A 25,018-nucleotide genomic window follows, 5' to 3' on the forward strand; every position below is an offset into this window, starting at 1 on the left:
CACTAACGATTATTACACAATCAATGCAAAACTGCACATTTCTGCTTCCGTCACATCATCTAACATGAAAAATGGGCAGCCAAGGTCTGTTTATCTGTGACTGAACATCATTGTTCATCAGCAATTATCACTTCTAACACCGTCTTCAGTTCAGGTGTTTTCTCCTCCCAGAATATTTTAATTTCATCTTTAACATGTCGTCTATGAACTCCCTGCAACTCTGAACCTCCTGCACAATGGCACCCGTCTGTTGTTGACATCTACATCAGCTTCCTCCAGGCTGTCCTCTTCAGCATCCATCTTTGCTCAGACTGATTTAAGTGGACATCAGGCTCATCATCATACCAGCTGATGTTTCATTCTTCACAATCTAAACAGCGTCTGCACCTCAGCTACGCTGCCACTTGAGCCCCAGTGCGTTGACCTCCAGGACGGCGTCTATTACTGTTAAACCAGCCAGCTGACTTATCTCACGTCTGAGTCATGACTTACTCTGTGGACTAACGCATCCTCATCTCTAATCTGGTGTTTATCCGTTTCCCCTGCAGTGTTTTTAATGGGAGTTACGCTGTGACTAAACAGCCTTACAACATTCACAAGATTATCTGTCTGGAGACATTGCGTCCTGCTGTGGAAACACAGATATCAACACATTTATTTACAATACGCCGTCCAAGACTGCCGAGGGAATTATTTCTCCCAGTGTAATCTGAGGGAAGAGAAAAGAAAGAAGCAAATACAGGCGGTAGAAATCTGTCTTTGTGTTTCCTTTCATGTCGTGTTTATTATAAGTGATAGGCACCGACAATAAGATGTTGGTTCAGGTGTTTCTACTCTGCTGGAAGCCGAGATTCTCGCTTTATTTTAATCTGAAGTGTCAGCGAGCTTTGATCACTGCAGCTCATGTCTGAGTTTGTTCTTTTCAAAGATGGAGACAGTGTTCAGTTCCCACTGACAACACCAAGGACATGCCCCCAGACATGCAGAGGAAACTGGGGGATTTTCAAAACCTGAAGTTCAGTTTAGTGACGGCTTCTTCAGTCTTTTTTAAACAGTATTGGCACAATTTTAAAGACAGTTCACCTCAAAAATACATGTGTCTAAGTCTGATATTCGTGTGGTATCGGCCCCAAAATCAGCTGGCTCCCCCAGAAACACAACTCCATTCTCGCTCTGTCTGCTGGGTGTAAGTTCACAATGTTTGCTAACATATTAGCTGTAATACCTTGATGAGCAGACATCATGTCGCCTGTGTTTGTTTTGGAGACTATCTGCCCTGAAAGCTAAATTACCAGCTCAGAAAAGCAGCTACCTGCCCCCAGGCCTACAAGCCTTCAGGGGCAACAAAGGCCACTGTGTGTGTCACTGTGTGCCAATTAGCTTGTGCTAATTTGAATATCCTACACAGCATGATGTCTGTCAAGATGCTTATTGTTTTATAACTCTTTTCTTCAGCCTGTGGTAACCACAGACCTATTTTCAGACATTTAACTGAAAACCAAGTCAAAAAACTCACAGACTTTGAGACGAGGGAACCGGATGTACAGAAATGTTAACTGATTTCTGGGTTTTAGGACCGCAGACTACACCACTCTATATGATGGAAACTAAGACTGGTAACAGCAACTAAAATAAAAACTAGCATAACTAGTGGCATTTGTCCACACAGAGATTGCAAAGAAAAAAACAAGTCACACAGTGGCTTCCTCCAAATGCTAATTGCTTTACGACAACCAGTCTAAAACCAAAAGAGGTTTGATTCACAATTGTATTTAGAGAAAAGTCAATCTCAGATAAAAAGCTTTCATTTTTGCTTGAAAAGTGATTTAAATGAAAACTGATCATGCAAAGAAGGTGGGCCCAAATGCAAGAGATGGCAGGAGACAGCACAAACAGGCAAACACAACAGACAGCTTGACAAAGACTGAACTAATGAGCTGGACTCAAATACTACGAGGGGACGAGGTGCAGGTGGAGAGAGGCAGGGAAACACAGATGTGAAGAAACACAGGGCAGGTAAGGAGCTGATGAGCTGGGAATACTGGGAACAGGGCTGGGCTAACGATGGTGATGCTAGGCAAGTGTGGAGGGGAAAGCAGGCTGGGAAGCAGCACAGGAACACTGGAGGGAAACATAATGCACAGGAACACTGTGGGGAAACAGAGCAAAAGACAACACAAAACTCAACTAAAAGAAGACATAAATTACAGGAACATGACAAACAACTCGCTAGATCCACTTAATTTGTTGGCGCCAATTTGAATAATTGCAAATATGGCTGGTAATATGCACCGGAAGGAGCCTTATGGATTATTTTTGGCACGGAGCTAATCACTCCATTCCTGCTCAACATCGCAGCATTGAAAAAGTCCAGTTTTCTACACTGTATGGACATTTGGTTTGTCATCTCGATCCTGCCTTCCTTATAAATTACACTAACTGCCCAAATGAAGATATAATCAATATCACACACTCCACTGATCCAGCTTCAATAAAACGTGGGAGGGATGATGCATCTTGGCCGTTAACTCTGGCGTTTAAAAAGATATAAAAATGTTTAAAGGCCACTAAAATGTCATCGAGAGGGATGTTGCAGCTTGTAACTGATTAGCCAACAAGGCCGTCTTTATTACGAGCGGTCTGAGTCTGATCAAGGGAACAGATCACGTAAGAAATGGTGGTATCTTTCTTTAAGATGGATTTTTTTTTTTTTGTTTGGTTCTACCTGTCACGTCGGATCATTGATCACAGTCTAGGCGTTCATCTGGAAAATTGCCACCGAGATCAGTAACGTCCCCGTAAAGAGAGAGAGAGTGCAGCTAAAGTTGTGAAAGTGTGTGTGTGTGTGTGTGTGTGTGTGTGTGTGTGTGTGTGTGTGTTCACTTCAGTTGAAGGTGTGTGTGAGGCCCTTATGTCTTTATTATTATTGTTAATATTAGTATAATAATTTTACTGTAGTCATGTTGAATGTGCCTGCCTCAAAAATGCAATCTGATGTTCCCAAAGCTCACACACACACACACACACACACACACACACACACACACACACACACACACACACACACACACTGCGCCACCCCGCCACAGGCAAAATATAAACTGTCTGCTAATTAGAAAGCAATTAAACAAGATTATTGGAACAAAATAATTGTCTGTCTCTGCTGTAATTGGAGTGTGTGATGAAGCTTCTTAGTGTCCTGGTGCGGCACACAGTCGGTTAGAAGAGGGTAAGTGAGTCACTGTTCTGAGTAAACATAATTTATTTATTGTTTAAACACGTGCTGTAAAGAGAAAACCGACTAAAGAAGTCCTCAACGTCACCTGCAGCCATTAAAGATGCAGATTATAGTGCAACATTTAACTAAAGGGTCATTTTTTGTTTCCCTTGAATACAAGAACTTCATGAAACGCAACTTTTCCTGATTTCTCCCAAAAACTTTACTAACTTCTGGCCCTTTATGTGCCAACCAGGTGAATTAAATATTGTAGAAGAAACAGGCGAATGTGGGGTTTTATAAATCTGATGAAAAGACTGCGTATGCATGTTTCCTGTTTAGTGTGAACACAGATTTCTGCACCTGAATATACACAGTTTCATACTGATATTTTATATTTCAAGTTTATTTTTCCAAGTCATGGGACATTTGTGAAATAAAAGTATTGATGTTTAAATGATTAATCTTTAATAAAATGTATTTTTAAAATATCTCCTGCAGGAATCAGGTTGTGCAGCCGTTCAAACACGTTCAGATTCAACAGACTGAGACACATAATGCCGTCTAACAGAATGAATATTCAACATCACACGCAGACGTCAGACTTTGCAGCCGGTTCGACTCCTTCACTCGACTCTTTTGAAAGCAGACTGTCGGCTCCAGAAATACCTCACACCTGCACGGCTGCATAAAACCTGCACATGAATGTTCAGCGGGAGTTTTTGTGAATGCAAAATTTATTTCATAACTCAGGGAGGAACTTTTCAAATAGAGGGCAACAGCACATCCCCATGCCCTTCATTTCCATGATTGGAAACGGCTCCGTAGATTCAGACTGAATCACCAACAGAAGCGAAATGTTTCCTCCAGTATTTGTGGACACGACCCGACTGAAGACTGAAACTCCTCTGCAGCCAGAACTGATGTACAGTCGCCTTGATTGCATATTGAGTTAAACTCTTCATACGACTATCAGAATGAAAAGTGTTAATGAAGGAGAAGACAAGCGTGTGATGAAATCAGTCAGATTTGTTAAATGAGTGGAAAGTTAAGGAATTAGCTTCTACGCTTCTTGATGCATGATGATCACAGATTTTACCCTCAGAAGCTGTTAGTGTCAGTCTGTCAGGACAGGATGGGCCAACAGAGTATACTCATTAGGCTACCTGTCTTAAAATAATGTGGATTTAACTCCTTTATAGGTCAATCACCAACATTTATTATTAGTAACTATAACAGATTACAATAATATTTGGTAAGTAATTTAATTGTATAACGAGTAACTAGTACGGACTAATGAGTCGATGAGTTTCCGCGACATTTAATGTCCCCGACAACCTCTGTAGTCTCATTTAGCCACTTGTTAGCAACCCTTGTTTTTAAAACACGCTTTATAATTAAATGGTGGGATATTTAATGATGTATTTTATGTCGCAGAACGAAACCTGTAAATATCTTCAGCCTGAGGAAACCAGAAGTGCTAAAATGCTAACAAACTACACCACTCTATAGAAGTCACATGACGGCTCCCACGATGGATGGACATTAAAATCTTATTATGAATGAAGTGGGTGTGTTTATAAAGTGGTAAAAATAATGCTTTTATCACAACTATCACACACCACCAAAGCTAAATTCAGGACACTTTGTCATGTGTTCAGGAGGAGCAGGAGGGAAAAGGACGCTGACACCTTGATAAGTACTTGAATGTGTGCCAAGACTACAAGAAGAGGAAAACTAATCGGTTTAAAGACCAAATGAGCCAGTGAGAGATAATATTTTTTAATCTGATTGGCATTAAAAGGACCGAGCTATAAAGCTTTATATTTCCTTTTCACGCCGTTCTTAATGACTTACTGTTGCATCCAGTTGTATTTTCTTGACTTGTCTATTTCAGTTTTGGAGCTCACACACAACATAATAAACTGCACCCACTTAAAGTCTTTACTGGTGAGGGAAATGAAAATAAAAGGAAAATCAGTGGCATTAGTCATCTCAGCCGCCTCCTTATTGATCTGGTTGGATTTTCTCGTCAGACATCGGATGAAGTTGTTGAAAGTCTGTCCCGCGGATAATAAGCAACCTGTGATGACGGCAAACACTATCAAAGCCGATGACAGCGAGTACAAATATGCCTTGAACCCACACACACTGTCAGAAGAGAGTCGACAGAAGCGCCGTGGATGATTTACACCCACTGAGAGTATAAAGGAGCTTTTTGTCGACTTGAATTTTGGCACATTAACTGCATAATAATGAGTTTTTTGAGTTGCCAGATGGTTCGAATTAACCAGCAGGACAACTCCGATAGTGCCAGGTAGACATCGATCACGGGGAAAAAATTATCCTTAATTCAAATAGTCAAACATCGCCTGATTATTCTTTTAATTTTCTGGCATTAATCGTGTTGTCCCTCGTGGCAAACGCCCACCTGACACAGAAGGCTGAATTAAAACCATGAAGAGTGATTGCAGATGTGTTTGTGACTGGAGGTCAATTAAGGTTTCTTCCTGCTCTCTAACAACTGTAATGAATTTACTACATCTTATCCACGAAAGCCTCTCAGACAGGGAGAATCCAAAGTCATTTATGAGTCTGTCAGACACAAATAAAGTGATTTCCTCCCTCACGGCAAATAGAGAAAGACGTGACTGTTTGTAGCGTTGGACTAAATCCAGGAGGAGTGTGAACGAATTAATTTGAAGGCTAACAGAAGATTCTCAGTCATTAAAGCATTAAATAAAAACTTGAGTAAGTCGCAGAGGGAAATTATTTATAATGGATTTATTTTAGGAGAGATTTTCTCACAGAGACATCGGCGCCGCTGATAGATAATCTGGATCTGGAGATTCATGTTTGTTATCTTGTAAACTTTTTTAAAAAAAAAGGATGCTAATAAATATACACAGATGTTGTCGAGCAGAGCTGCGGTCTGACAAAAATGCACATTCTCAATTTGCATTTTAAAACAAGGGGGATGGAAAAACAACATTTGAAAGGATTTGAAGAAAAGTTTTTACGCTTGGCAGAGGTGTAAAAGTTGTTATATCGATACAAACAAATTGCAGATGTGCCATGGAAACTGAATTAGATAAGAAGTCTTCACGTACGAGAATTAGCGCCACCAACTTACGCACCTGTGATCTAAAAATCTCAAATAAACTTAACATAGACGGCACCTGCTTTGTGATTTCCAAGTATATCGTGTCACACAAATTAGGGTTTATGCCTTTTTATCATCACATCTGTTGGCCTCAGTTTGACTCGGCGCAGCAGATTCTCATTTCCACCACACCTGGTCTACCTGCTTGAAGGTGTGTCTTAAACCAGTGATCCAGTTTACATCTAAAATATCAAAGACATCCAGTGAAATCTGAATAATTGCTTGAGGAAACATAACAAATGCAGATGCTTCACCAGGGGTCACTGAAGAGTTTGTTGAGTATGGAATTGATGTAAATCAAATGCTATGACCGTCACAGTCACCCGATATCAAAATTTAATATCTATGTGAGATTTTGAACCAAAGTGTGAGACTCTACTTGGTGCAGAATAATGTTCAGTAGAGGTCGAGAGACAAGTCTATTCAGGATTGAAGCTGTTGTGGCAGCTTGTGGTGCCGCAAGCGTGTCTAAGATCTACGCATATTTACTCAAACAGAGATTATCACCAATAGTTTCACCATACTGTGGCTTTTTTTTAATGTTTTGAAGACTTTTGATCAAATCAGTCATGTAAAAATGGTGCCAAACTGTGAACTGGAAGCGAACCATTTTAATTAGTCTTTCTTTGACTTTCAGACCGCCCAGGTTACACAATCATATCATTAAAGGGGTTAGAAAGACTCAGGCGTTATGTCCCGTCAGGTTTTAGTTGCTGGGGAAGCTAAATGCTTGTAAAAACATCTGCTGGTGGTGGTTTCATGATCTCATAATTAATCTCTTTATGTACGCAGATGATGTGATTATGTTCTCCGCCTGCAGAGCTGGTCTACAACATCTGTTGTGTATAAGCTCTCAATATGGTGCCGGCTGTTCCTGACATTAGATTTAATGCTGAGCAAAGCAATGAGGTGATGATTAGCTGTATTTACAGAGCTCTGATCAAGTGGAGGTGCCTCTGATGTTAGCAGTGAGGTCAAATATCTTATCAACGAGGTCGTAAATGATGCGGTAATAGTAACACACCTGCACTTTGTACTTGTTACATGTGTCCATCTGATCTACTCCATACTGCTTTCCAATGGTTTGGTCTGTATGTGCCAGGACTTTATAGCACTGCTGGTTAAAAGTTATTCAGTATAAATGTGAGTGATGAGTATGATAAGTAAAGTATAGATGATGTTCAGTGGTCAGTAAACGGAGGACTACGGACGGACAAAGAATGAAAAAAGACAGAAGAGAAAGGAAAGTGAAATAAAAGAGATTTTCTAGTGAGTTCTGAGCTCAGTCAGGCTGAACTGTCATATTTTAGACACAATAGCATGAAAGGTAAATGTAAATATGCCCGAAGATATTATCGGACGCCGGTTGATCAAACTGATGGAAGAATTGTCACAAAAGTTGAAAATGTTTGAAGTCTGTTTGTTGGCTGTTTGGATTAGGGCATGGATACCCGACCTGAACCCGTCCGGACCTGATGGGCTGGGCCGGGTTCAGATTTTGAAGGGTTCGGGTCAGGTTCACTCTCGTTAATTGACAAAGTGCCTCCAACTTCTTCTGGTGAAAATACACTACAAAAGTACACCAAATTTTTGATACGTTACGTATCGTAACCCCAGATTCTATGAGTATGAAACTAAGTGGTAAGTCTGTTAAGTGACCGACCTGCTGTCGGTGTTGGGTGTTGTTATTTACGTGACAACACTTTAAATGCAACACAAAGGCTATTCATTACTTTCCAGCTCTGTATGAGAATCAGTATGTGTGTAACCCTAGATACAAAATATCTGTATATATTTCTTTATTTAATATCTATGTGGGTAGAACAAATGTCTTTTCTCGGTCATCTACACTGTAGATTCATAACGCCTTTCGAGTTCAGATCGGGCTCTGTTACTGCCAAAGAAAATTCTCGTTCTGTCTGAACCCACCTCAAGAGTATATTCCTCTACTTTGAGATGGATCATCAACAGTAATGATGTCAGTTTCAAGCGACGGCTGTTTTCATTACTCCCCTTTGGAAGCAAAACATTTGAGTTTGAAACGATAAACACGTAAATATAAATAAACTTCAGTTTCACGCCACAGTTTTCAGACTGTTCATGAGAGATTTATAAACTGTGTTTGGAGCCACAATCAAAACACTTCTGGAGACCGGAGTCAAGACCACGACCAGCGTGAAAGTACTTCAGCTCTGAAAACAACCTCGCTGAATTTGATTGCTTTTGGTGAATTCAATTTAAGACTGCAAGTGTACTCGTAACAGCACATCCCCGTTCAGCACAACACCGCTCACAAGCCTGCATCAATCACATTACTGCTGGAGAGGATTCAGGACTGAAGCAGATGTTGGTTTTTACCTGATTAAATTACAGTGTACATAATACTTCATTAACTGGGTGAGAGGAGTACAGTAACACAGAGCGGGCTGAACACAATGTCACTGAATCTGCTGTGAGAAAACAACTTCATGGATGAATCTGACTCTCCGTCCTCGAGGTAAAACACGGAGGTGTCGTCTATCAGATATTACACCTACAGAGATTTATCACCTTCATCTCCTCAACTCAACTTTATTATTATTCATTCCATACTGGCGCTAAAACTCAGAATATCTTTGACATCTGTGACACCTCTTTGATTTTCTTTATTCAGCCTGTCTCTCGTCGAGAACCTCTTGAATACAAAAAAGCACACAGATTATCAAAATGTGCTTTTCACTGTATTCTGACACCACTTATGTGGCTGCTTTCATTTGGCTGATGTGACACTTGAGTGCTGAAACTTTTTCTTTAGCAGTTTCATAATTCCCCACTTGAATTATGAATGCCAGATGCATATTCTGAAAAATATTTGGCCCCATTTACACTCGTCATGTCAAGTGTAACCCTAACCCTTTGATTTATACTGTCATATACACACATATGAGGAACTTGGACCTCAAAACTTCATCAAAAAATCAAAAATCATCAAATTTGGAGACGTGGTTTTCACTGGACAACTTCTTCAGTCCAGTGAAGAAACTGTTGAGTAACTGCCGACAAAATAAATAATTATGCGCTATGTTTATGTTTATCGGTTTAGCTGTCTTTAGTTAAATAACAACTGTCCATAACGCAAACCTTTCATTGTCTTCTCAAGCTCTAACTCGCATGGCTCCACAGCAGTTCAACTGAGTTTTTCCTTGTTGCTGTCAACGCAGTATATGCAGTTTCTGCCATCGCTCCCTAGCTTACGGATAATAAAGTAATCTTGCTGTTTGGAGCGAATAAACACAAAAGATCCAATAGTCAAACTTGTGCCAGTAACAAAAGAGAATAAATTGCTTCACTCGTGCTGACAGTGGCCAAAAAACCCCCAAATGACACACAACAAGTGAACCGATTTCTCTGGTTTGAACATCGTTGAAAGTATGCAGCTCATTGTGTGATATGTAACAGTGGTCTAGTTGTTTTTAGACACTTTATTTTAGACAAATCAGAAAGAGAGACATGTCTGTCATCTGCTTACTGACGTAGTTACACTATCAGGGGAATAAAGATCACATATAGGTCTTCGAGAGACAGATGCATTTACAACTTTTCAACATCTGGCTAGAATGTGTCTCAAACCTCCTCTCAGTCTTGAAAGCCTATTTGGAAACATTCACACTTCACTTTGTTGAGATCGCAAAGTTATCTGAGCCGCCCACGATGCACAAAGTCACTCAGAGGACGTGGAGTACTTACTTCAACTCCTACTACATGTTTTATTTTATTCAACACTGATGTGATTTCACAGATTTCTGCCTCTTGTCTTCGGTCACAAAGAAAGAAAGTGTGTTTGTGTTAGCGTTCACTTGCAAAAACAGAAAGCCATTCTCAAAATAAATAAACCAGTTTGACTGGTATTCCTTTGACTGTACAACTAAAAAAAAACAATTCAGGAAAAGTTAAAAAAACATTGAGATATAGATCGATTGATTGATTGATATTCCCTGCAGTACATGTTTTTGGAAAATAAGTCAAAACTTAACTGTTTATTTTAAATGAACCCAACTCCAGTGAATGACTGCACATCATCCTGATTCACCGTCACAAATTAACAAACTAGCAGCACAATGACGACCACAGGTACTCATTATAATCCTGTCGGTTTAATGATGAAGTGCGTTCGAGGTTTACAAAGGTTGGGTTTGTTCAGCCGGCCATCTGTTATCTCAGCACAGTAATAACGTGGCTGTACCTTCTAACCTTCTTTTGAAGGACTCATTTTTCTTTGCACAGTTTAACGTGTTATCAGAGGTTGAAGTAATACAACCAAGTGGCTTTGAGCTGTTAATTTCATCCTGTCCGACTTCTTCACAGCTTCAGTTTGTAGACTAATAATAATTCAGGAGTAAAGGTGATAATTGCTGTTCAGTGTCTGATGACAGGGATGTGACAGTGCCGGACACTCTGAAGAAACCTGCTGTGATCTCATCAACCAGGTTGATTCTTGAAATGTGTGTGTTGTAAATGTGAACGGCTGTTAGTAAAGATGATTTATCTGTGTGAGGGGTGTCACCGCTTCTGTACCGCCAACACTGTAATCATGACTGAAGCTCATTACTGCGCTGACTCATATTGTCTGCAGAACAGAGGGATTTGGGAGGAAATCAAACAGATATCTGCACCAGAGTTTCCCAAAATCAAACACGTTGTAGCTTCAGGATTTAATGACAGACTGCTGATAGAAGATTAGGAAACTGGCAACTTGAAGGAAGCGGCAAATAAAAGACCGATCCACATAATTAAGACCGGCAGTCAGAAATAGATTAAGGACTTTGCCAATAAAGGAGAAAACTTCACATCTCTGATCGGAGCTAAAATTATGAAGGTGTTCAGTGAAAAAGCTCATTTTAATCAGCCTTTTTTGCAGAAGACATTTTAAAGATGTCACAGGAGGAAAAGCACAGAAGTGATAAGATTAATGGCTGAATTCCATTTAGCTGCTTCGGCTTTAAGGTTCTGGTATCGTCCACGCTGGCTCGTTAATCTCAGTACTGATTAGTTCGCTTATTAGAACCCAAACCCTGAATATAAGGTTATAAGGTCTTTGTGTCATTGTGGGGTCGTCAAATGTCGCTGAGGGAGACGCACATCAGGCACCTGCTGAGCAACATTAGCATTTATTTGAAGTCATGTTTCTGTCCACCTGGAGTCAAAATGGCTCCCTCTCTTTTTATCTGTCTTGTAAGACAAAGACGGAGTTTGTAACTATGAGCAGCCGCTTGTAAAGTCTCGTTATCTTGTGTTATTTTATCTTATCTCAGTACGAAGAAGTTGCTGTATATTAAAACGAACGCCTCGTGCATCATTAATGTCAAACTCATTCAACATGAGGACTTCTTCATCATCGCTGCAACACAGCAAACATCACAACAAAAGAGGAAAAACAGTCCTTTTGTAACAACGCTGTTAGTGTGAATCATCCTTCATGCTACGGGGCACATCCTCCACGTTTTAATTGCTTTTAAGGGTGAATGTGATAAAACATGCCAGTAAGCTTTGATTGAGGCAGCGCTCCTTGAAGCGCTGCGTCCCGCAGGACATTAAGAGGCTCCTCCAACCCCACCTGCTCGCTGCTGCGCCTGCAGCTTCACCCTCAGCAACATCCAACATGACAAAGGTCCCTCGTTAGGGAACAAAGCAATTTCCCAACTTCAGTCGTGCTGTGATGGATTCCTGAAGAGAGGCGGCTCTGCAGCGTTCGGATGTGGAGCTGAAAACTTGCTTTTAATCAGTTCTTCAATCTCTCACTCTTTCATTTTTAATTGAAAGCTTTTTGTGTCGGTGGTGCAGAAAGGTTCAGTTTGAACAATGACCAGCATCTGCTTCACCCGTGCAAACAAAACAAGCCATTTTTCCGTCACATCTGCCGGCCTGGCTCTACATCTGCCAGCAGGGATTAGCATTTCCACCACATCCGGGCTCCCTGCTTCAAGATGTGTCCTTTTTTGGGGCAAGTTTTTCCTCACTCGAATCGAGGGTCGAAGGACAGAGGGTGTCGTCTCTGTACAGATTGTAAAGCCCTCTGAGGCAAACTGTGATTTGTGAATTTGGGCTATACAAATAAAATTTGATTTGATTTGATTTGATTTGTCTTAAACCAATGACATACTTGTCCAGACTATCGAAGAACAGGTTTCATTTCCTATACGCCCCGAAATGATTTAGTCATTTAAAATCTTTCATTATGAAGCAGCATTACAGGAAACGTGTTTTCAGCAGCAGTAGCTAAACACGACTGCTGAAACAGCTGATCGTGAATAACTACTACTATTCTGGAGCAGGTCCATCGCCCGGCTCGGCTCAGCACAGTAAATCGTAAATTGGTGCGGCTCGGTTTGACTTGATGCTACTACTACTACTACTGACGATTGATCTCGTGTCGACTGGATCGGTTTCTCTCTTTTACGTTGTACCCACACATTCGTATTTCATCAACGAGTGCGGTACCGGTTCCTGACATCATCACTACATACCAGCAGCACCAAGTCCTCAGTCTAGTCAGTTCAGTCATTACATGTTTAGATATACATGTTTTTTTCTGTTCTGGTTAAAATTCAGTAGACACACAGGTGAATATTATTCTCATACCAGCGAGCATAAATCTCACACCCCCTGACACATTTATTTAGTGATCACTGATTTGAATTTAATCTTAAAAACAGGGCTGTTACCAGGATGTTATGAATGTGTCAGGAAAGGCTTCAGTATATCGTGAAATATGACTTCCAGGAGAGTCTGAGCCTGACGAGCCTCCCACAGAGTTGAGTTATGTGCTGCGAGTGAGTGTCGGCGCACCAGTAAGTCACACGTCTAATCCCTCTTCAAGGTTTTAGTCCTGCATGCTGTGTTGAAGCTGGGAGCATTACCGCCGTCTGTACTTCAGACGTCTGTGGAGGTTCATCAGATTAACTTCAAACGTGTCCGAATATCTGCTCGTCAAACTACTGATTCTTTTAACGAGACGTGAAGTAAAATACACCGCGCCGATCAATACCTTCACATTAACAGTGGATCAAATCTGTGATGTTTTGAACATTGACCGGATGCACTATGCCGCTCTGCTGTCTGACTTCATGTCTGGCTCGAGCCTGCCGCTTCCTTCAAAAACAGACTCGGCACATCTTCTTGATGGAGCAGAGCGGAGAGAAACTTCTGGGATGTTGCCGAAGCACGAGCATCGTCTGGAACGGCCACGATCAGCTCCGGCGACCGTAACGTGACCGTAACGTGGTGGAGACGGGCCTGATGAAATCCAAACAGATCCAAATGTACAGCAAACGCAGGACTTATTACTGGGAATTGTGTCAGCGACGGTTCCCAACAACTTGTGTGTGTGTTACTACAGCATGTCGATGTTGTTTTAACAGCCAAAAATCAGCTGATACTGTTTTAGGGATCCGGTCTGTGAGAGTTTCTTCCTCCACTGATTCAAAAATGACAAATTGTACGTGTCAATTATCATTTTGCCAAAACCAACACTAACTCTTACAAATGTCACCAACTTCACGTTGAGCCAAAATGTTGTAAACTCTGAGTCACATGGGAGGAAAGTATCAGAATAACATTTTAAACTGATCAGCTCTCATCATGCAGACATCACTCAATCCCAGAGGCCGGTGCCGAGCGCCGGCGGTGCTCCAGCATCTCCGGGTACAGTGTGGTGCTGTAAAACAGATAAGTAAACACACCCACGCAGTGAAAACCTGTGATTTCCCCACAGAGCGCTGACACAACGTGAAGCCACTCAGTCGCCCTCTCAGCCATATGCAGGATTGTCTCCCATGCGGCCCGGTGAGTGCAGACTGTCACTCGCAGGGCGGTTTGCCTTCAGCTATGCACGCTGCCGAGGGGCCACAGGGCTCTGGAGCTTATTACTAAACTATGTAGCTGTCAATCAGAAAGAGAGGGACGACGCCGAGAGACGAGGGAGAGCTGGGGAGGAGGCACATTCGCCGAGCTGCCCGACAGATCCTCCCAGAGGTTTATTTTATATTTGATAGTAAAAGGGTTTGAAAGAGGCCACCCAAGCGCCGTAAACAGGCCGACGGGGAGTCAGGGTCTGGTCAAGCACAATAAATAAGCCCCATCGATCCGGAGGAGAGGGGGTCATGGGTGGCAATTGGGCTGTCGCTGCAGTTCATGAGCTATGGCAGGTGGAAAGAGGCTGATGAGAACAGGCAAGACAGTGCAACAGTGCAAGGCGAGGAAAAGTTATGAATCCTAAACCTCTTGATTCTCTTATCAAGAGGCATCAATTAATGATTTTATAATCATCATCGTCATCACCTCGCTGCCTGATCGTCTACTTTGGTTAGTGTTTTCCTGATGATCTCCAGAAGAATTTGTAACCTTATTCGTGCCGTTCTTACTGATGTTTGTTCCTGTATGACTAATTAATGATAAGCTGTGTTTGCACTCGGCTAGTGTTACAAGGAAGCATTGTAAATGAGGATTTCCCCCTGCGTGGTGAGTTCTCACAGCATGAACAAATACTGAGTTTCACTCACAGTAACAGACCAAATCCTGAGTTTGTCTCTGGGTAAGAATAAAACATAATTGGGGTCTGAGTGTCTTAAAGTCTCCTGAATTTCCATTAACTTCCACTGCAGCCTTCATAATTCTCACAAGACAGAATATTGCAGACTCCAGAAGTGTTAAAGGTGATTTGTAAGAAAAGTTGATTTTTGAGTCTCATTCTGAAACTTTTTGGGATTGTAGATCGCGTCAGCTGCCATCCCAAAGCGTCAGTTTGTTGACAAGTTAGAAATGAGACTCAACTTCTTTTTACAAATAGCACCTTGAAAGCTGCACTGATCAATATCTAAATAACAAAAAATATCAATCTAATGCTCAGTAAGTTGCTGAGGTTCAACCCGAGGTTCTGCAAGTTGGTGAGAAGTTTTCAGCACCGGTTTGATGTTACTTCACCGAGGCACAGAGACAAACAGGTACTACAGGACAGCTGGACGGTGGCGAAGGAAAACTGGAGGTCCTGGTTTGACATCCGTGCCAACACATGAAGCGGACGTATCTATTTTCCTACACAAAGGAAGCATCAATGAGCCTTAAGGGATGAAAGCTATCAGGGGATAAGGTGCATTTTTCACTCTATTATTCATGCGTCAGCTGCCTGAACATTTTATTTAAATGCCTTTTTGTTTGGTTTATTCTTTGTCGTCAGAATAAAAGGACTCTTGTTCCTTATTTACTCCAGCCTGAAGATAAATGTCACGTTCACACACAGGCTACAAAGGTTCAGATGATATATTGGTATATATTTGACTTTTATTACAAAGCATTCAGCTCTCCAGATCCTTCTGTGTATTGTTTGATACTCGGTGATAACGCCGGTGAAGACACGGGGGATTATCACCGCACACATCTTGAATAAAAAGCGCTGTAGAATAACAAAAGCGCTCCCTGATCTTTTCTTTTTTCTCGACACACACTCCATCTTCTCACATAAATTCAGCCTCGGCGAGTGCCCACATTACAAATGGTCTGGTAAAAGTCAGAGGTCACTGGCCAAAGGCTGAAGGCAGCAAAACAGAATTAATATTCATCACCCAGATGCCGGCTGCCAGTGATTGAAAAAACTATCTGAAGCAATTAACCTCCTGTCCTGGACGTGATGTGTGGGCTACTTAACGAGGATGTTCACTGCTTTTAATTACTCTCCAAAGTCGCCGAGCCCAACCAGGATTAAAAGTTATTTCAAGGTAAAGTGGAGGAGCTGACGGGACCGCGGCCGCCACTTGAGAGATAACTGACATCAGCGCCTACAACAGGAACGCCTGTTTTTATGCGAGCGGTGCATCAGACTGGAACTCGATGGTCTTTTCTTGTCTGCCGACTGCAATAACAATTCAATTCAGAATCATATTGGAAGTCAGATCATTCTTGCAGCAGAGTAATCCAGCAGTCAATAAGGAGGAGAGGGGAAACTGTTGATGCCAGCAGACTGTGTCGTGACCCTCCGACTAATATTCAGCCAGATTTAATATTCCATTATGAAGGCGATGAAGTCCGGTATTGCTGCTTGAGTTGTTGTTTATGAGCACTGAACTGTCATGAATTATGAAGCAGATCCACATGATAATGTGGCTTTGAGGATATTATAATGCAGCCAGGCTAACAAGCAGCGGTGGAGGAAGTATTCAGATTCTTTACTTTGACTTGCAAAAGACAACTTTTTTCTTGCTTTAACTTCTCATTCTGGAGTAAAATGAAGAACGAATAACAGCACAAAGGACGCGTGTCTGCCACAGAGAGCCAAGAGCAGGTTGAAGATACATTTTTAAGAAGAGTTTCAATAAACTAAAAAACATCCTCGAAGACTCTGAATATTTCAGAATGTATTTAAGGTACGAACGCTGAAATAACTGTGCCGAACATGTTTCTGAGTATGTTTTCAGAATATATTAATAAATAAATAAATCTACGTCTCTGTCCTCTACCCTGAAACTACCACAACCATAAATAAGACAAGATAATCCTTTATTAGTCCCACCAAACACAGTAAAGACTCGGTGTTGTGTCGAACCACTGAACATTGACGGTCAGTTGGTGAATTCTGCATTCAACAGGCTTTGTTCCCTCTCTTCCATGTTTCCCTTGTTACAGAGTAGGAACGTTCAAGGACCGGGCAAGGATGGCGTGATCGACCCTGAACACAAGTTGTCTTTTGTACATTTATCAGAACAACCCACGAACCACTACCAGCTAAAGGCTAAGAGGACCATATAAGAAGTGTGGAGGGCTTTTATTCCACAGTATTTCCACAATAGGCTGTTAAAACTAGAAACATCTTCATCATTTCAACAACCTGAACTGACCTGCGGGGATAATTTGAGGCCACATGAATCCTCCGGCATCAAATCAAAGCCACCTTTTAAAAAAAATACGCTGTCCTGACAACAACGGTCAAATATTCTGGTGTCACATTCAGTCGGGCCTCTAAAACAAAAACCATTTCAGAAGATTCCTCGTGATGTTTTATTTTTTGCTCAGCTTCTCTTTCAGCTCATGTGTAATTCAAAATCACATTACCTTCTGTCACTGAGGAGCTCCATCCAGTCAATCACACCACCTCCATAAACATCTTCATCAACTCACAGCTTCATTACAGCCGTGTCAGCTTTCTGTTCGGGGAGCAGTTCCTCATAACTGTGATTATTATATTCTCAGACTAAAATACAGCTGACGTTGGAATTAATTACTGTAAACATTAATTTGGAAAATGTTTTGTATTCGCTAAATGTGTTGCAGCAAAGTTGAATTACCACTGCAGAGTGCAAACCTTCATCATCTGTAAGTGGTCCTCCAAGCTGGGAAGTAGGTGAATTCAGTACCTTTTGGCAGCTAACTTTACATTTTCAGGTTCATACTTTTATTTGGGGGTTCATGTAGAACAGGTTTACATACTTTAATTTTCAAAAAACACATTATTTTTCTAATATGGTGCATTGCTGCAGCACCCCTTTACACACTGTGTCTTGAACACTAAATAATAATATACCACTAAATAATTAAACATTGAAGGTTAAGTCGTGTGTTAAGACTAAAACAAAGTTTGAGATCTTTCAACTAATAAAACATAATATATTTTGTATGATTGACTCTCAGTCTGAACTGTTCTATATCTGAAATACCAATAAACAGATGTTAAAAAAGGTAATAAAAGGTGTTGTATTGATTTAATGAGGCTCAAACCTTCCCTACAGCTGGCTTCAGATCAAACCTTCTCTCACTGACTGACTGACAAAGGTTCACATGAACTCTCTTCATCTGACGTTGCCACTCTTCATCATCATCGTCCTCCCACTCTTTTCCATAAATAACCATTGTCACTCGCTCTCTTTTCCCTCCTTATTATCACTATCACATCACTGTCACGGCCCTCAGCCGACCCTCCTCGTCTCCATCATGAAGATATTAGTCATCATGACACCATCGTCATCAGTTAACACCAGCGGATGTGAAATGTGAAAAAACAAATATGTTCTTTCAGCAATTAAGCTGCACGTGGATTGTGACTAATAGATAAGAACTCATGTTACTAGGTGGTTGTGATGCATCTGACCCTTCCTCGTCTATGTGAGGTCATCAGAGCAAAGAAACTCAGTCTGATTCAACACATCGTCAGACACTGAACTGTGGAGGATGTTCGACCGACTGGTAATTTAATCAAAGCACAGCTGGAGTGCTCCTGAAGGAAACGGTGAAGAATTACACAGAGGAGTATGATGTGGAATAAAATGCTCACTGATTAATTATTTTGTTTATGAAGAAGAAAGAGAGAAGAAGAAGAAGTTAGATGACCTAATTTGTCGGAATCGTATTAAAAGATAAACTGCAAAAGAGTAAGCAGAGAGTCGGCACGGATCCATCATTTGTTTTTCTTCAGGACGCTGCGAGGCTGATTAAACGTCTCAGTGACTCTCTGCAGCTGATACATGGCTGTCCTGAAGGACTGCAGCTCAGTTATACTCACAGCTTTAACAACTCAACAGTGAAGAAGATGCTTTTATCAGAGTGAAAAACATCTTCTAGAGTTGAATCTTACAAAATTAAATGAAAGATCTGAGATCAAATAAAATAGATTGATAACAAGTGTTTTATAATTGTTCTGTTGTATGTTCAAGTATCAATGTCATGACTTTGAAGTCACTTTTTAAACGTTTTCTGTAGCTGCAAACAGGATTAAATGACAAAATGAGCAATTTGATTACCCTTAAAAGTATCGCAGAGGCTTGGTATGTAGCAACCCCAAATTTGATTTATGATTTCTTAATCAAATGAAGTCAAAATATGACTATATGCAAACATATAAAGAGGAAAAAACTGAGGGCCGAGTATTGAACCCTGTGGAACACCATAAGAAATATAATTTAAAAAACATGCCCACTGATACTTTTTGGTATATTTGAGACATGTATAAGTATATTTTTTTCTTTTTTCCTGCTTCATTTACTCAAATAAAAATTAATCTTAATTCAGTATTCGCCTTTTTTTCAACTCCTCGCTGTAATTTTGTTGGTGACACTTTATTAATGCCCTTGAAATCATTGTCAGTTAATAGGTAATAAAGTTTTAAGACACTCAACATTAAAAAGTCTATATAAGCAATAATAATAGCATCATATACGTATACGTTTGTTAGATTATAGGACATTTTATAAGCACTTTGATGAAACTTAAAAGAAACAAACGTTAATGTTAATAAAAACCTTATTTTGTCATTGTTACACCCTTACTGAGCCTTTTTTGTTGCTTTATTAAGATTAATACACACTTTATAAAGCAATTTACTAACAGTTTTGTAGATGCTTTTTGCAGCTACTGGATATAAAGCCTGAGAACAATGCCTGACTAAGACAGATAAAATCAGTTAAACTGTATTTTGTTACCAAAATTAGATTAGATTAGATTAGTAGATTAAAAGTATGCCGAATTATCTATTAGCAGTTCCTGTTTGCTATGTTTACATTGATGTGAAGATATGTGTCACTGGATTACTTTGATACAGAAGCAAACTTAAAAACGTGAAGATTCTTAGGCAAGTTCTGAAGTTATAAGGAGGCTCTTCTCATGATATTTCTAAGCAGGTTTACGGCTGTTTAATCACGACAGATATCAAAGATGTGAAGTGTCACTCACATATCTTCCCCGACTTCAACTTGTCTTACCTTACAGTTTAAAAAGAAAATGTAACTTTTAAAAATTATGTGATGAATAAAAGAGTTTTGACATTTCACTTCAAAATGGAGGTGTTTGTCTTCTGTTCATCATGTATCTGCAGTCAAGAAAAACTGTTTCGAGGCAATATGAAAACCTTGAGTATTTGTAGGTGGGAACAACAACAAAAAGTTATAATCACATACAAGTACGTGTTTCATCGACCTTGAATCCCCATCAGCAGCCAGCCAGGTTATTAAATCAATGGCCTGGAGGTTTGAGATGGAGCTGTGAGAGTACACAATGAATTCCAATGCTGTGATTCACATCCATGTGGTCGTATTTGTATTTGGTGTTCGCTCAATGTCAGACTGATGCAACATGACATCATGAGTGACTGTATTCAAACACAGTGGTGGTGTGTGTGACGGCCAGGATGAGTAGTGACGGCCACTCTGGTTGCAGATAAGGACGTCACAACAGACAGCTACTGTTACAACGAACGCTTTCTCTTAGTGTCTTGTAAAAAATACCTGACTTTTGGACCAAAACACAGTAATTTCACTCTAAACATATGCTGCTTTCACTACACATGCTTCTTATATACACCAGATTATTCAAATATCACGTCTGCTTGCTCCCTCCTCTGCAGCAGACCTCTGTGCACCACGCTAACTGTCATGTGCCCACCAATCTTAAAACCTGTGGCCAGCCATCAGCTGCAGGCGGCAGCTGTGATGTAGATGACAGGTATCAGAAAGCTGCAGGTAGCAGAGCTTCTTCTCAGCAGGCTTTCTTATTTTTAAAAAACATTTCCCATCTGTAGTCAGAGGCAGGTTTTCAAAGAAAGTAAGAAAATAATACATGAGAACATTCTGGTTGATAAATGTATCTGTAAATATGCACTTGCGTAAACGTTGACACTTTTCTCTTAAAATACGAATCACTGTTTCTACAAAAATCGAGTTTACGGAAGTTTTTTAGATTTTTTTAGATGTAATATGTAACATTTCTGCAATAAAACAACTATCTGATTAAAACTAACTTAAATTATCCGTACTAGAAGCTGCTGGGACAAACATTATGTTATTAACATAAGTTATTAAAGCCATTTACAGAACAGCCTCTGAATTTTAGCTTCACATTCATGTTTTTGATCTTTATCAGCTTAAATAAATAAACTTCAGTCAACCAGTACAGCTTTTGACGCATTTTACTCGGATGCAACTTGTTAAAAGTAGATTATCTGTACCGGATACTCGTCACAGCTGAGTACATGCTCAAACCTATTTGTTAGGTACATGTTTTATTGAGTTATTGAGTTGAGTTGAGTTATTTGAGATGCAAACAAGCACCAAACTTTGGTGCTTGTTTGCAAAATAACCAAAAAACAATGAGCTGAAAGAAGCTCCGTTCAGCTGGAGGTCACAGAAGACACAGCTTTTATATTTGATTCATTAATACAACAAATGTTGATTTGTGCAGCTTTAAAGGTTGTAAAATAAATTCCCTTTCCGTTACAAATAAACTGTTTTGACTGGGAGACATCTGAACATGAAACAGGGAGCAGAGGAGTGAGTTCACAGTTTCCTCCTCCGTGTCTGGAGTTCAGTTCCTGCGTCCTGCTTCTTGTCAGCGTTGTGTTTATTCATGTGGTCGCTCTCTGTGACCGCTCTGCTGTATGACTAAAGGACTTTGGGAGTTTGCCGGCTGTATGTTTTGGTGTGTCTGTTGTGAGACATGTCGGCATCTGTTAACGCCTCAGAGTCCCTCCCTTCTCCTGTCCGATGCTAGCTGACGTCCATCGGACCGAGGCGACGCTGGTGTCCTCTGGATGTCCACCCCCGCTGCTCTGCACTGTGTTTATCCTGCAAATTCTCTTATTAAAATTATATCTGACTTGGACAACTATCGGCAGTTTTGGCATCCGTTGTCCACCTGGAAGGGGAGCCGTTCTCTGTGAGGTCTCTTGTGAAGTTTCTCTCTGTTTCTTGTCTTTATGTTTGGTTGGAGATTTGAGTTAAAACATGGAGCTTTGATATTGTAACAGTGGCTGTCTTATCATTATGAATGGACAGCATGAGAGAACCGAACACAGCAGTCGACAATGTTGATGAATCACGCAAAAACAAACTTAAAGGTCCGGTGTGAAGGATTTACTGGTATCTAGTGGTGAGGTTGCAAGTTGCAAACTTGTCTCACCCTCCCCGACAGTGGCTGCTAAAAACACAAAAAACATCATCTAGAGTCAGTGTGCTACTGTGAAAACATGGTGGTACAACATGGCCGACCCTGTGCAAGCATGGACCTATTCATTATACCTGGACACATCCATGGAGGAGAAGTCCCGTTCATTTCTATGAGAGCTGCTCAAATGATTCGACTGCATATCCTTCACATTGTGCGGCCCATACAGGGAGTGCACTAGAGATTTCCGCTGACCAAGCCCGATAACTTCCTGTTTGGCACCCAGCTAACTTGAATTATTTAATTATTTAATCGTGTGGCTCTTTTAGAATTTCCAAATGTTATTGAACTGAATAAAAGTGTATTTTGGAATTGTGAGCATATTCAGCATTTGAAGATTCTCCAAGAAATGACACCACAATAATCTAAAATACCGATGTAGGCACTGGTGGGTCGTTTCTACTGCAGAGTTCAAAGGGTCAAGTACTGTAACTTACTTATTTTAAACCAAACCACAATGTTTAGGGACGAGGGTGTGTTGAACTTCTTAGTTTCAGATGATTATACTGAATATTATGCTCCTTTTCTTCCAATAGATTCATCTCAATCCTACACGAACAAGCAGCAGCGAGACGGTTTATCTCCACAGTTTCCGTGAACGCCCTAAACAAAGCAGCGTGTCTCAGCGTGTACGTGTGTAAAATCAATCACCTGAATGTTCACAACATTGTGAATAAGCTTGTGTTTGTCTTTTTTACTTCCACTTGTGGCAGACAGTCAAAGTGGTTCACTTAACAGCTGGTGTAAACAGATGAAGAGGCTGAGAAACGTCCGAACATCCCGAGCAGCATCACACACACACACACACACCTTCATACAAAGCGGGCCAACAATAACACTTGGTAGCATTTGTGTTGACACTTCCTCGGAGACTTCCTCTCTTATGTGTGGACACGAAGATCCCAGGAGGTATTAAAGCTCAGGCAGTAAACAAACAGACAGAGAGAGGGAACTTTTTTTTTGGAGATATAAAACGACAACATACCAAGAAAAATGATGGTCTGCTTCCTGGCCGTCTTGACCTTTGCACTTTCATGCTTGGAGGCTCTTTGAGTCCCGTCGACGCCGCCGTCCGTGGATCCCATAGGCTTCCGGAGCACGAGGATCATGGCGCGGCACATGACGGCCACGCAGATCAACACGATCATGTAGATGATGAAGGCGATGAAGATGCTGCTGCGGTACATCACCCAGCGCTCCCTCAGGTTTGTGCAGAACGTCAGGTTCTGGACGGGTATGTCTGAGCGGAAGGGAATGTGGCCCTGAGTTCCCGTCGCAATCAGCAACGGCAAGGCCACGAGCACCGACACCAGCCAGGCGAAGGTGATGAGGGCCGAGGTGCGTTTCCCACCCAGGGCTTTGAAGCGAAACGGGTGGCAGATAGCCACGTAGCGCTCGAAACTGAGCGTGGCCACGTTGAGGATGGTGGCGTAGCTGCAGGCTTCGAACAGGAAGTTGTAGATCTTACAGGAAGCGTTGCCTGAAGCGGACGAGAACGGGAACCAGATGGCGCTGTAGAGCTCGACGGGCATGCCGATGAGGAGCACCAACAAGTCCGAGCACGCCAGGCTGACCATGTGGTTCGTCACGTTCTTCTGCAGGTAGCCGTTACGCTTCAACACCTGCGTCACTCTGATAGTGACTGAATTACCCACAATACCCGTCACCAGGATGAAGCTGTAAAACACGGTCAGGAAGATTTTGAGGGGGTAGTTGGGTTCCAGCTCGCTCCAGTCTTTCTCCTCCGTTATCTCTGGTTCCTCACTCATGGTTGCGGAGCTGTGAGCTCTGATTTTCCTGGTATTGATTCTGTGCTTTTAGCTTATCAGCTCTGCTGGGCGCAGTCGCTGTGATCAGAGCCAAGATCCAGAGGTGAGCAAGATAACAGCTCACACTGAAACTTGTCTTTCGTCTCTAATAACTCCTGATTCTTCAAGGAGAGTAATCCAGCAGGTGAGAAACCCCAAATCACAGGAGGCGAGTCATTTCAGGACACCGCACAGAAGAAAATATGAGGATTTCTTCAGCTGTTTCTTCTGTTTCCTTAAATATTTAATGTCTCGTCTCCAAAAGTCCGGTGTATGGCTCCAAGCCTGGTCCGTCTCCTCCCATTCCTGATGGTCGACTGGGATCCCAGAGAGCTAACGAACTGTAGATCCACAGTCGGGTGGTTTCACTTCAGTCTGAGCAAAGTGTTAGCCAACACTCGACTCACTCAACTTTCCTCCTCCCACCTACGAGGGCAGGGCAGTTAAACATTAAACAGGCAGCCTGAGTGCTGCTAAATCAAAGCAGCTGAGATTAACAATCACTAGTTTTGTTTGGAGATAACGGTGAAGATAAAGCTGGTGAACCTGCGTGACATTCACCTCAAACATGAGAGAGAGCTGAGACATGAGAGAGGAAGACAGAGCAGTAAAAAGTGGACAAGGTAGGGAAGTTAAAAAGTTCAAACAGGAAGCCGGCTGACGAGGACGTGTTTTCCTCTGAGTTCATATTCAGACTATTCATTGGAAGAAAATGAAACAGGAGCTCTGATAGAGACTGAATCATGATTGGGAGGATGATAAGAAGATAAACATATTTCTCCTCTTAGCTGTACTTCTATTCATCCATCTAGATTGTTTTATTCTGAAATAAACTGACTTTTTATGTCTTTTTCTTCTCTCAAATATAAATGAACT

The 25,018-nt window shown here is 41.3% G+C and overlaps 1 protein-coding gene across 1 annotated transcript in view; it reads right to left on the minus strand.

The window, feature by feature from the left end:
* Window positions 1–24,445, minus strand: part of gpr39 (G protein-coupled receptor 39) — a 25,440-nt gene extending 995 nt beyond the window's left edge. The window contains exon 1 of the mRNA XM_084362049.1: window positions 23,320–24,445. Within this exon, the coding sequence (XP_084218175.1) occupies window positions 23,320–24,103 (784 nt within the window). The 5' untranslated portion in view covers window positions 24,104–24,445. The remainder of the gene's footprint in view (window positions 1–23,319) is intronic.
* Window positions 24,446–25,018: the final 573 nt, after the last annotated feature.

The sequence above is a fragment of the Pagrus pagrus genome (genome assembly GCF_965226575.1).
Source record: "Pagrus pagrus genome assembly, chromosome: 9".
Lineage (NCBI taxonomy): Eukaryota > Metazoa > Chordata > Actinopteri > Spariformes > Sparidae > Pagrus > Pagrus pagrus.